This window comes from Manacus candei, unplaced genomic scaffold (genome assembly GCF_025592945.1).
Source record: "Manacus candei isolate 608988 ecotype Guabito, Panama unplaced genomic scaffold, ASM2559294v1 h1tg000007l, whole genome shotgun sequence".
Lineage (NCBI taxonomy): Eukaryota > Metazoa > Chordata > Aves > Passeriformes > Pipridae > Manacus > Manacus candei.
In genome coordinates this window covers 6794209-6807157 of record NW_026138055.1, presented here as the reverse complement: position 1 = coordinate 6807157, position 12949 = coordinate 6794209, and the positions used below count along the sequence as shown (strand labels likewise).

The following is a 12949-nucleotide window of genomic DNA, read 5'->3' as shown; positions in this document are numbered from 1 at the left end:
AGTGACTTCTGTATGAGTAAATAACAGTGGTAACAACAGTAGTACCTGCTGTTACCTGGAAGCTTCACAATGATCTCACATTCAGTTATTGCCACAACCTTGGTGTCTTCCAGGTGGACATTTACCTGCACTAACCTCTGGAAGAGGTGTGTGAATCTCTCCACGCTTGTCCAGGACCTCCCTTCCAATTCCCCCGTGTTTGTGAATCAGATAGACTTGCAAAAGGAAACATCTGGGTCATTTTACCTTGATGAAGTCATCATTGCTGACAGAACTGTGACTGGTAAAGGAATCTGTTTCTCTTTTTTCCCCCTCCCCGGAATATTCCATTAAAACACATAATGATAAAGCTGGATGAAGCTTTTTCAAAGAGAGATTTCACAACAGGTACAAAAATAATTTTGTTTTCTTACATATTAAACTTTTTTTTCTTTTGTGACAGCAGTCAAGAAGGAATTGCCAAATATCAGTATTCTTGGTTTATTTGAAAATGTGTTTTACAAATGGCACAGGCTGCCTGGGACAGTGGCAGGAGGAATTTGAAAGACATGTAGATGTGGCACTTGGGGACATGGCTTAGTGGTGGGCTTGGCAGTGCTGGGGAAACAGTTGGACAGTGATCTTAGGGGGCTTTTCCAGCCTAAATGATTCTGTAATTCTATGAAATGTAACTCAACAAAACAAAACAAACCCAAGAAGGTGTGATCTCAGCTATGAAACGACAATAACCTGGGAATAGTCACAGCTACTCTCCTTGCTCTAATGAATGTTTGTGCTCTTCTTCCAGTTTCTCAGAGAGATCCCAAACCCCCTTGGCCAGGTGGGAGGATAATTGAATCAGTATCTGTAGTGGGGTCTCCTCCAACTTACAATGTGTCCTGGCTGGTGTCTGGCTGTGGTCCAAGTCTGCCCCTTCTCTCTCCAAGGTAGGGACAGTGAGTAGATCATCTCGATACTCTCAGAAACTTCTGGCACTTCCCCCAGCATATCTGGAGCTGGTTGTCATCTGGATTCAGCCTCTGAAAAAGAGGTTCTTGAGATGTTTCAGCTGACCTGTGGTGTAAGATGTACATGGGCCACCAAAATATGGTGTAGGACTAGAAGGAGACCTAAGACCTTCTGGAACAGTGGATGAGGATCAGAAAGACACGCTCCCAAACACCTTTAATGACATCAGGCAATGAAAGCCCACCTTGTGTGTCCTTGTTTACTGAGATGGTTTCATTCTTCTGAGCAATGAAAGAGGAATTAGAGCTATAGGCAAACTAGATCAGACAGTGAAACATTAAAGAACTGTACTGGCAGAAAATAGGTCCTGTAAAGTTGGATTGTATCCAACTGAGTCAACAAGGACCTGATGGGAAGGGAGCCAGGCAAGGGAGAAGCTGGAATTATGCAGCCTGTCCTGTGCAGGAGCCAGCTGTTACCTTGGCTCAGCTTCTCCACTCAAACCGGCTTGCCCAGTGATCCACAGGAAACTTCCTCTCAGAAGAAGATGAACCTCAACCAGCTGTCAATTAATTTGGTTTCTCACCTTGTGGTCTGTTTTCTTCCAAGCAAATTCAAAGCAATGTGTCATTGATTTTAAGTGCTCCAAAGACAGCTAGATTTTTGTTAAGAGGTGGCTAAGTTCTGAAAACAGTAAGGTCTGGCTCCCAGAGTAACCAAGTTCTTGCATTTCCTGATGAAATCCAAGGCTTTGGTGAATTCACTTTTTAGATTTCGGAGATATAGGCAGAGTCAGCACAAAGGAAAACACAATCCAGTTTATGCCTCAGGTTTCCCAATATAAGAGCTGCAAAGACCAAGTCCAAAAAGTCGTTTGGTGTAACAGTTGAACTCCCGTTCAGGCCCATTTGTTTTGTAGAAGTCAGCTTAGGTAACACACCATAGAAGGATTTGCCTGTTTCAAATGCAGAATTCTGACATTAACCAACAACAATAAAGGCAAGGGTAAGAACACAGGGGGATGTTTGTGATGTTTGATTTGTGTAGCCAGAGGTATAATTAGCAGAAAGAGGGGAAATCTTTACTCCTGTGTGGAGTATTTAAGAAGACTGACATTAGAACGCTGCATACAACACTGATGACCACACTTTTAAAATAAATTTAGAAAAACTTGTAAAAAAATGCTGTGAACATCATTATGGAGCTGCAGAAAATGGAGAAAAAAATTAAAGAAGCTCAACCTGTTCAGCTTATAAAAAGAGGATTAAGAGATGGATTGGTCACATTACCTCTCACCAGGGAAAAAAAAAGGTGTTTGGCACTAGTGGGATTTTCCATCTCACTGAGGAAGATAACAGACTAAGCAGAGAAGTAGAGACTGCTGAAGCCAGGAATACTGAGAATGGGAATCAGCTCATGCTTTAAAAACAGGTGGGCTGAGCACTGCCTTTGGACATCTTCAAAACAAACCCGGGTCTTTCTTTTCACTGAACGTTGGCTGTGATTTATTCTAATGCGACTCCTATTCCTGTTGGAGTAGGAATATTAGCTAAAATCTGATGTACCAACCGTACAAAATGCTCAGTGATTGTATTCTCAAAATTTGCTCTGCAAAAGCCAGTTGTCATCCAGACACTGAGCCACATGGTGGCATCGTTGTACCACAGAGAGCCTCCTTCTCCTCCGAAAAAGGAGAAATTTCGTGCCGAAGGAGAAAGTATTTTAAGTTTTAGAAATTGGACCTTGGGTGGACTTGAATTACTCTAACACAGATATGGTGTTCGGGGGCATGGTTTACTCCTGGGCCTGGCAGTGCTGGTTTAACAATTAGACTAGATGGTCTTGGGGGTATTTTCCAACCTTAATGATTCTACAATTCTATGATATGAAATATCACTGTAATTCAGGGGAGTTAAGATTTTGATGGACTCGAGGATATTGCAGGGTGAAGAAAGAAAGCTTTGATTTTGTAGATGCTATCCTGGCTGCACTGAGCTGGTCCTTTAGAAACACTGCTGGGGTAGGACTTGCTTGTGTTTGATGGCGTATAAATTTCTTCTATCATAATTTAAAAAGGTCACTTTCCACAATTTTCTGTCCTGTGCATTGCCTCCCTTCAGGAGGGGGTCCCTTGGCTATTGGGTGACATGGGGGTGACAGGAGTGGGGGTCTCAACTGCTGATACCTTCACATGAACCCTCTCTGTCCCACAGAGGGGCAATGCTTGGGGAGGGCTCTAAGGAGTATGGATACCTCTATGTCTCCACGGAGGATGTGAGAGTCAGCCTCACCATCCAGAGACTGCAGGAGTCATCCCCACCTCTTGGAGGGACCTTCCACATCTACTTGGCCAACAAAATGATACCAGGTAAGAGAAGATGCAGGTACATTTGGATTTCCTTAGCAGGAAGCCAAGTGAAGAAGTAGCTACCAGAGAAGTTGTGGCTGCCCCAACTCTGGAAGTGTTCAAGGCCAGGTTGGACAGGGATTGGAGTAACCTGGGATAGCGGTAGGTGTCCCTCAGTGAGGTTGGAACAAGATGATCTTTAAGGTCCTTTTCAACCCAAACCATTCTGTGATTCTATGAAAAGACAATACTGAACCTTGGACATGCTCAGAGAACAGATTGGCAGGTTAAACTTCTCATGAAATTTGCCAGATCTTTGATGTCCTTCAAGACAGGGGTTTAAGATTATAGACGGGACAGTATTCCTAGATGAGTTTCTTCCAAAATGCATACAGCCAATATGAAATATCTGCCTTAATGTTAAAGAACTTTGGATCAGATCCCAAAGTTTGTACCCTAAGGTTTCATTATGCTGCTATTTCTCCAGCATGTGTACTTCAGGTGGTCACGTATGACAAGAGCTGTGCAAGTTACCGGGTAATTCCTTTTTTTTTTTTTTTTCCCAGGATTTTTTCAGGATCAGTAATTGGCTTGCAGATAACACAAAAGTTTTCGTACAAGTTTTGTGCTTGACCTGAACTAGTCACAGGTTTCCTTGTGTTTGATTTAAACAAGGGGGCCCCTGGTGGTCTAGTACTAAAATTTCTGATGCCCGCAACTGGAGAGGCTTCTATAGTTTTCTAGATCTTCAGACTAGATATAAAGAAGAAATTTTTTATGATGAGGGTGGTGAGGCCCTGGCGCAGGTTACCAGAGAGGTGGTGGATGCCTCGTCCCTGGAAACATTCAAGGCCAGGTTGGATGGGGCTTTGAGCAACCTGGTCTAGGGTTCATTGCAGGGGAGTTGGATTAGATGGCCTTTAAGGTCCTTTCCAACCCAAACCTATGTTTCAATTCTATAATTCTATGATCTTTTGGCATTTAGTGTTCAATAAGTTTCTGCTGCTTTTTTGGCAGTTGCAGAGGTTTGAACCGCAACAGCCTTGCATTAAAAATTAAACACCTTTCTTTTCCAGGAGCAGACAGGTGTGCTCTCCCAGGGATGATGGTATTCACTGCTTTCTGATGTCTCTTGCAGATGTTTCAGTGCAAATCTCCTCCCACCACCTCCGCAAACTTTTGCAGGACAGTGTAGACACCTCCACAGCTCCCTACTTCAACACCAGTGACTTCATCGTGACCAAGGACTTGAACTCGTGCTATGAAAAAGTCTGGACCCTGACTTGGAAAAAAACAACTGGGGACTTGCCCAATGTTCTCCATGTACAATAGTTTCTTTTACTAACCCCCACTTTGAACTCTGTTCAATGTTCTTTGGTCTTGCATGATTCACTCACCCAGTGGTTGTTTTCATGAAGACACCTGTGGGAACTTAGGCAATCTTCCTATTTGGAAGACCAAATTCCAGATTAGATGATTAAAAAAACAGTTGCAGAGAAAGAAATGGCATCTTCAGAGTCTGTGCTTCAAAACAAGGAGGAAAGGGTGTAATTTCCAGGCTTTGTTGCAGTTCTGCATGATAAAGGGTCTGCTATTCTGAAATGAAATCTATCACTGAAACATTAATGTTTCGGTACAGTAACTGGAGCTCATCACAGATTTGTGGCATCATTTATTGGCCAAGGTCTTTTTCTGAGAACTATTCTATAAGGGTTCATATTTGGCTCTCATAAGTCTCAGGTGAAGGTTCAGTTTACATTCTCTCATCCCAAGATTTGTCATGTTAGTTTTGCTTCAAGTAGAAGAGCTTTCTCGAATAAGGACTCAGACTGAGCTGCTTCCTCCCCCAAAAGAAAAAAGTATTTCTTTATATATTGAGTTTCTAAAAGTGTCAAATTATTTTCAACAAATCAATGACTTCCCATGCTCAAGACATGGCCTGGAAGGTTAAAAAGTTTTGAGTTACATATTGAGCTATAGTACAGGCACATCTTTAAGAAGCTCTTTCCATGTCTAATTCCAAATGATATTATTAAGTATTAGAAGTTTATTTGCAAATCTGGCTCTTCAATTTGCAGTCTCTTTGTCTGCAAGGTGAAGGTGGAAACAGAGAGAAGGGAAGTCTTGAGCAATGAAGATTTAGACCTGGAGATTTGATTCATGGACAAAGCTTGAGAAGAAGTTTCTAGGAGTTATTTGCCACTTTATAAAAATTCTATTTTAACTGAAAATTACAAGACAGAAAAGGATGAGAAACTTAAATTCCTTGTTCTTTGCCAGGTCTCTGCCAAAACCCTCACTGGTCTGAAGGCAGCTGTTTCTACTCGTGTGGTTTATGATGGGGGTGTGTTTATTGGACCCATATTTGGGGACATGCTTGCTACCCCCAACAACAAAACACAGGTGAGTTGATTTGCTGTCACACTTCCTACTTATTCACCTGGGTTGTGTAGATCCAGGGGTCTCACAGGTGTCTGGGTCCCTTGTTCTGCCACTAAATCCTTTCAGAAATCTGACGTTCTGTGCCATAAACTGCTCATATTCTGCTGCCTGGGATGTGGAGCCGGACTTTACTCCAGGAGCAATTGCAGATGGGGAGAATGGTGACATGGGTGATCTTTCACCACTGTGAAAGACAATTTGTCTATTTTGAGGCAGTGACCAAGGGAAGACAATCTCTGGACTCCCACCCTTGGTGGGTCCTATGGTGCTGCCCACCAAACTGGGAATGTCACTATTCATCTGCAGCATTTCTGCTGTTACACTGATGGGCAAAACAAATGAGCTGGTGGCTGTGGTACTCACCTGTGAGTTAAGCAAGTCCCTCAGCATCTGTGGACCTCAGGTCTTCAAGTGTGAGAAGAGAGTAAGGAGGGCTTCCTGGCTGAGTGAGTAGCCATTCTGGCCTACTGGATGGACAAATGTGTTCCCAGGTCTGCTCTCAGATGTTGCAGAGCAGTGGGTATTGCTGACTCTGCTTCCAGCAAAGGCTGACAGGCACTGTAGTGACAACAGGGTGATGCTGAATGTGCTTGAAGTCCAAAGTGCAACATTTGGGGCCAGATCATCCTGCTTTTTTGGTGAACCTGTTTCCCAGACATGAGGATCTCTCTTCATCCAGTGACTCAGCCACCTATGATATCTTTTCCATCTGTGCTGCAGACATACCCTCAAATAGCCCAAGTGAAACAAGACCAGCAGCAGCAAACAGATATCCTTGTAATTTTTGAAACTTTATTCTGTATTGCTGCTAGGACAACCATAAAAATGTTCCTCTAATTGTGTCCCTATTCAAGCAGAGCACTCTGTGCTCCTTGCATTTCTTTGAGACAGTCTGCTTTTGCTTTTTTTAGGCATTGGTGTACTCTCCTGGCACACCCTTAATACCTGGAAGAGATAAAGAGGGGCTCTCCTATGCCCTATACTTTGCTAGTTGACTCTTCTGAGATATCAAGGTCTCAGGAGAGATATCTCTTGATGTCTCTTTTAGGTAATCAAGATCACAGCCCAGCTTTTCAGGGGCAAAAAATAATAAAATTGAGGGCTGTATGTCCACATTGTTGGATTAAATTTAATTAGTCTTACAGGATACTTTAAACATAATAAACTTGTTCCTAAGGCAAAGTGGGAAAAACTGGGGAAAGGCAAACCGGGTCTTCAATGGATGACTAGAAAAACAGGAGTTGTGAGGTCCCAGAAACATGGGAGATAAAATCCTGCAGACATCGAGAAAGGCTGATGATACAGTGTCCAAAGCTGTGATCTGCTTTGCCTTGGATGAGCCCTAATAAGCTTTGCAATTAAATTTGTAATGAGGCTGCAGCTGTCTGACTGTGCTCGGTTGAGTGCTCTTGGCAACCCAGTGTGGTTACCAGCATCTATCAGGTAGCTGTGGCTCTAGAAAACACCTCTGTTTCCTTCACAGGTTTAAGGTAACTCTCTTCTCTGTCTCCAGGTGGTGGTGGTGGTGAATGATGTCCTTTCAAACTGTTCTGGCTCATGCTCTTTCCAGTTCAGTCAGGAATTGACACCCACAGTCAGGCATGTGGAGTATTTATCAGGTAACGGGGCTTTGTGTCTGAACAAAATGGCAAAAAAACCCCCATTGTTCTGTGAAAAAGATCTGCCAGATGATGGTTTCATGTGCCTGTGTATTCTTTTGGAAATTTCTGCTTTTATGAAAACTGCACTTTTAACGGGTTGCTTCTGACCAGCTCCATTTCCAGACATGTTAAGTGTGTACAACTGTGTCCAGAGTAGGGCAATGGAGCTGGGAAAGGGTCTGGAGAACAAGTTTGATGAGGAGCAGGTCAGGGATCCAGGGGTGTTCAGTCTGGAGAAAAGAAGGGTCAGGGGAGATCTATGGCTCTCTGCAACTCCCTGACAGGAGGTTGAAGCCAGGTGTGGGTCGGTCTCTTCTTCCAATTAATAAGCAATAGGATAAGAGGAGATGATCTCAAGTTGCATTAGAAGAGGTTTAGATTGTATATCAGGAAAAATGTCTTCATTGAAAGGTTGATCAAGCACTGGAACAGCCTGCCGAGGGGAGTGGTGGAGGCACCCTGCCTGGAGGTGTTCAGATGGTTTAGTGGTGAACTCAGAGGTGCTGAATTAACAGTTGGACTCAATGACCTGAGAGGTCTTTTACAACCTTAATTGTTCTGCAATTCTATGGTAAAGACATGAAGGGGAGACAAACGGTGGCAGGTTTGATGCCTAAAGGAAAAGTAGCTCTTGGCTCAAGTAATTTTTAGCAAAAATTTAAGGAAAAAATGTAATAGCTGGACAGGGAGAGGCAGGAATTGGCATTATGTGGGCAATGAGACAACACCAGTGGTGCAGTTTTTAGGATGTCCTGATGAAGCTGGTAAAAAACTTTTAACTGTTGATTGAAAGTAAATCCAGGGCATTGCTACACCAAAATTCATGACTCATCTTGTTGATTGTGTCCCTTCAGATGATGGGCCCCTGGCCACAGTGGTTATCAGGGGAGATGGCTTCACTGAGGAGAAACCAGCAGTGCAGGTGGAGGTGAACAGCACGAGCTGCCACGTCACGATGTTGAATGAAACCGAAGTGGTTTGCCAGGTGGAGAGGCTGCCAGTGGGAATCTACCAGCTGGCACTACTGGTGAGGCCTTATGGATTTGCACTCAATGGCAGCACAGGAGAAGGGATCTTCCTGAGAGTGGAGCCAAAGCTGGTCGCCATCGAACCTCCTACGACTTCAGAGATTGGTAGGTTTGAACGCCAGAGCAGCTCTAAGGGACCATCTGCTTTCTGCCACTTCTTTTCCATGATGTGTTTGGTTCTTCTGTATTTTCACTGCCAAGGTCTTCACCAAGCCTGCCAGAGCACAAGAAGCTTTTGGATGATACTCTCAGGCACATGGTGTGACTCTTGGGGATGGTCCTGTGCAGGGCTAAGATTTAGATTCGATGAACCTTGTGGGTTCCAACCAAGTCAGCCTATTCTGTGATGAAAAAGATGTATTATGGCTGTATCCACTGTGTGGGGAAAGTTACTTAAAGAGTGACAGACTTTCCTTTGTTCTTTGTGGAGGCAAACAGTTTCCCAACTAGTTTTGTTTGGGAATTGTAATTTCAAGTGCACTTGTATTCATTCCAGCAAGTCAGGTGTGTGTTAGTGTTTCATATTCATCCTGCCACATCTGTAGCTTTGCAGTATTTGAATTAATCTGGCCTAATCAGATCAAGTATTAGGAAAAATTTCTGCACTGAAAGGATTGTCAGCCATTGTAACAGCCTGCCCAGGGTAGTGATGGAGTCACCATCCCTGCAGGGATTTGGAAGACATGTAGATGTGTAACTTAGGGACATGGTTAAGTGGTGAGCTTGGCAGTGCTGAGTTAACAGTTAACTGAGTTAATGGTTGGATTAGATCTTAAGAGGTATTTTCCAACCTAAATGATCCCTTAATTCTATAACTGCGAAATGGCTGTACTTTAGTTCATCCCAGTTCCATTGGAGTGAATTCATACACTGGAAATAAAATAATAAAATGGAAAACACATCTGTGTTTAGATACAAAACTGAGAAACCTAGAGAAGCTCAAGCTAAACTGAGTCTCCTTCCATTCCCCTTACCTCTCCTGTCCTTGAAACAGAAAAGGAAATAAAGGGTGATATAGTCCATACTTGAAGACAAGAGATGGAAAGATTTTCCACAGGACTCTGGGGACAAGGGACCATACAACTCTCTCATGTGCTCTGTATGTGAGACAGATGGAAGTTCAAGCAAGGTGCCCAGACAACTGTATCTAAGCCATAACAAATACTGCAAATAACCAACCTTTCCCCTTTTTTGGGAGAGGGAAGGGTCTCCTCAGCTCGGTGAGAAATGTGGAAAACACTCTTACCACACCTGGGCTGTGCAGTAAGGGCAATCTCAGTTTATCACTTCTTTTCAAGAATTAAGGAATGTACCTATAAACAACATCTACTCTGACAGTAAAGGTTACCCAGATTTTTTTTTTCTGGAAATCTTGGCATTTCATAATTGTGATGATTTGAGATTATAATAACAAACACCCCTGAGAGCAGGAATGCTGGCCTAGGTACAGCAGGAAGCCACATGGCTTGGGGAACTGAACCATGCTTGGCCACCTTGGAGCAGGCAGAGAAAGGGAATGATGGTCTGTAAACCTCTCCATGGATGAACCATGGGATGGACTTGGAATAAAGTAGTGTTCCTAAACTACAAGTTATGTCCACCTCTTTCTTTTCTTTGTTTTTTTTTGGGGGTGGTATGGGAAGGAAGCTATTGTAACCCTCTTATTACATTTTTTCCCCTAATGAGAGGGTCACATAGTACACTAAGGTTAAGACTCACTTTTGATTCATAGAAAACCCAAGACCACAGAAATCAAGCATCTCCAAAAAACTCTAAAATAATTCCAGAAATGGCAAACTTTAGTGCTTGGGCCTTGCTTCCCATTTCCTTTGCTGGTAATCCAGTTCTTCTCCCAATTACAGTGATCTGTCACTCATTAAAAAGAAAGCAACTATAATGTTATCTTACATTACATGTGCCTGGAATGTTTATAATTGGAAAGAATTACAGCTTCCATCTGTGTTTTTAATTTCTTCCATTTAAAATACTTCTCTTCAATCTCATCATAAAGTGCACATAGGCAGTATTTCACTGCATATGGATATAATGTAGATATCAAAACAAGAGCATCAGTCTTTACACAACACACGTGGATTTTGCACTCTAAATCTGAAGCTCCTTATCTGACAAGTCTCTCATTAGACAAGTGGCTTCAGTTTTCACTTCTTACTCTTTCTGACTCTGCAAATTTCATGTTACAGAATGGGAAGGCAAGAAGCAGCTTGTACTTTGCTGCATCAGCTCCCTCGTGTCAAAATATCCCTGGTGTCAGTAGTGCCATGCTGGGAGATCCCCATGACCTAATACTAAAAGCATGGAATGCCTTTCTAAAGATACTCTCATGTTCCAGTGGATAGCAGGAGCTTACTGTTAACGTATCCAGTTGCTGATGTTTGCCTGGTTTTGCTGCCAGCCAGAGAAAATCTAGAAGATTAAACTTCTATAATTCTCTGGTGGCTTAAAGAATTAACAGGAAAAGATACTTTGGGGAAAATGTACAAGGGACTTTGCCATCAATACACAATTATTTTAGTGTAGATGTTTGTTTACATCACATGTGAAAAGAATCATAAAAACTCACTTGGTTTGCAACATAGCCATGCTAATAAATACAAATAAGCACTGCATTAATAAAATTCCTGTCTAAGCAGTCTGTCCAGCCACAGTTCTAAAACTCTCCAGAGTTGAGGACTAGAGCAAACAACTGTAAGTTCAGGTAAAATTCCTTTTATTTTTAAATTTGTCTCTGAACCACGTAACAGAACAAAGTCCACATTAGAATTTTCATTAATGTCCGCTCATGCTCCCTTTCCTGTTTCTCTTTGAAGTATCCCTGAATCTTCTGACTGCTTGGAAAAGCAAAGGGGTGCCTCTACTATTTACAGTGGAATAGGATGCTGAAGAAAGATCAAGCACAAGTCTGATTTGTGTGGGGCATGATCCCACATGTGATAGAAGAGACTCGGCTCTGGCACGAGGGAGAGCTGAGTTTGCTTTAGTACTTCACGGAATCAAGCCCTCCGTGACTTTCCTCACAGCTCTAAGTTTCAAGTTCTGCCAAGTCCCCTTTCTAACCTAAGTTTCCTAGACACAGGCCACAGGCTTTTTGGACAGCAGGGTGCCTGGCAGCTGTTTGAACTGTGAAAGCACCTGCTGTGTTAAGCTCATTTTCCATTCTTAGTGCTTCTTCCTTCCTTCCCTGTTTCATTCTTGGACTGGGGATCTGTCTAAGAGAGAGATCACAGGCCAGAGCCTGCTGGTTTAAATAAGTATGTCATTAAAAAATAACTCAAGAAACAAACTCAGCCCTCCTGCATCCAGGAGAAAAATCCAAATAATAGGCAAGAAGGATCTCCAGTGAAAGAGAGGAAACCAGGCACAGCAAGATGGAGCAGATCATCATCAGATCAACTGAGAGACTGTGCTTTTGTAGTCATCTATAAACAAAGAATCCTTTGCATATAAAAATATTCTATGTATTGGATGTAATGGAATAATTGTGTTTTTCAGGAGGACTGAGAGTGGCTCTCAGGGGGACCAATCTGGAAGGAGTAAACGTGGTGTTGTTTGGATCTCAGCCTTGCCCAGTTTTGGAGGATGGCAGAAATTCAACCAGAATTGAATGTGAAGTTCCTTCTCGGGTAAGAAACCACATTTTTTGGGGACACAGTCAAGAACTTACAGGCTTTCTATTTCTTCCTGGCCTGAGCTACACTAGGGAAAGGGCAAACTGTAGCCCACAAGCCAAGTCTTGGCTGTGGGACAATTTACTGTGCGCTCCATCTACAGAGTAGACCAGCTTAATTAAAAATAGATTAATAGGTGATTTATGAAAACCAGTGAAACAACAAACAACTCTTTAATTTAGTAAGGACCTTGCAAATTAAAAACTGCACAGTCCGGGATTTTATTTATTAGTTTAATTTACTAATATGGATATAGCAAATCCCAATCTACATAGTCTGGGATTGTTTCAAGGTTTCTAACTCTCCATAGATGTTTCTTTAAAGTCTGTATAAATGCACACATTTAAGTAGAGTCTGGGTAGATATAAATTTCATCAGTGCTATGTGCCTGACTTGTTAAGTATGGGAGATGCAGGAAAATAGTAATTTTTATTTTTTTTTTTAAATTAGTACATTCTTATACCTGACATTTTCTTCATTTCTCTTTCTAGGGGACAGAAGATGCTGCTGCCCACGTGACATTAATTTCTGGGTACCAGTCAACAACAGTAACCAACTTGTTCCGATATGATCCTTCCTTAAACCCTACTGTTGTGTCCCTGAGCAGGAACAGAAGTGGCATAGCAGGTGAAAAGGCTGAAGATTTATATTAAGAACCATCTGGAGAAGTGTTGTTATTGTTGATGGTAGTGGGGCAGAGGGAATATAGGTCTATGAAGTTTGATCTGACACACTGTTTTTTTGGTTTGATTGGTTTTACTCCAACAGACATGAGGGAATGAATTGTTTGTCCTAGGTCAGTATGGATGATGTCCACAGGATGTTAGATGTGTTACA

The 12949-nt window shown here is 42.4% G+C and overlaps 1 protein-coding gene across 9 annotated transcripts in view; it reads left to right on the top strand.

Moving 5' to 3' along the window:
* The window catches only part of PKHD1 (PKHD1 ciliary IPT domain containing fibrocystin/polyductin), a 260769-nt gene that overhangs the window by 26210 nt on the left and 221610 nt on the right, over positions 1-12949 (top strand). For all 9 annotated transcript variants that reach the window (XR_007908532.1, XR_007908562.1, XR_007908540.1 and 6 more), the window contains exons 22-30: positions 114-283; positions 788-926; positions 3162-3316; positions 4434-4618; positions 5576-5698; positions 7251-7356; positions 8253-8531; positions 11937-12067; positions 12604-12739. Coding sequence is in view for 5 of the 9 variants with exons in the window: in XM_051812579.1 (XP_051668539.1) it covers positions 114-283; positions 788-926; positions 3162-3316; positions 4434-4618; positions 5576-5698; positions 7251-7356; positions 8253-8531; positions 11937-12067; positions 12604-12739 (1424 nt within the window). In the remaining 4 variants the exon portion in view is untranslated. The remainder of the gene's footprint in view (positions 1-113; positions 284-787; positions 927-3161; positions 3317-4433; positions 4619-5575; positions 5699-7250; positions 7357-8252; positions 8532-11936; positions 12068-12603; positions 12740-12949) is intronic.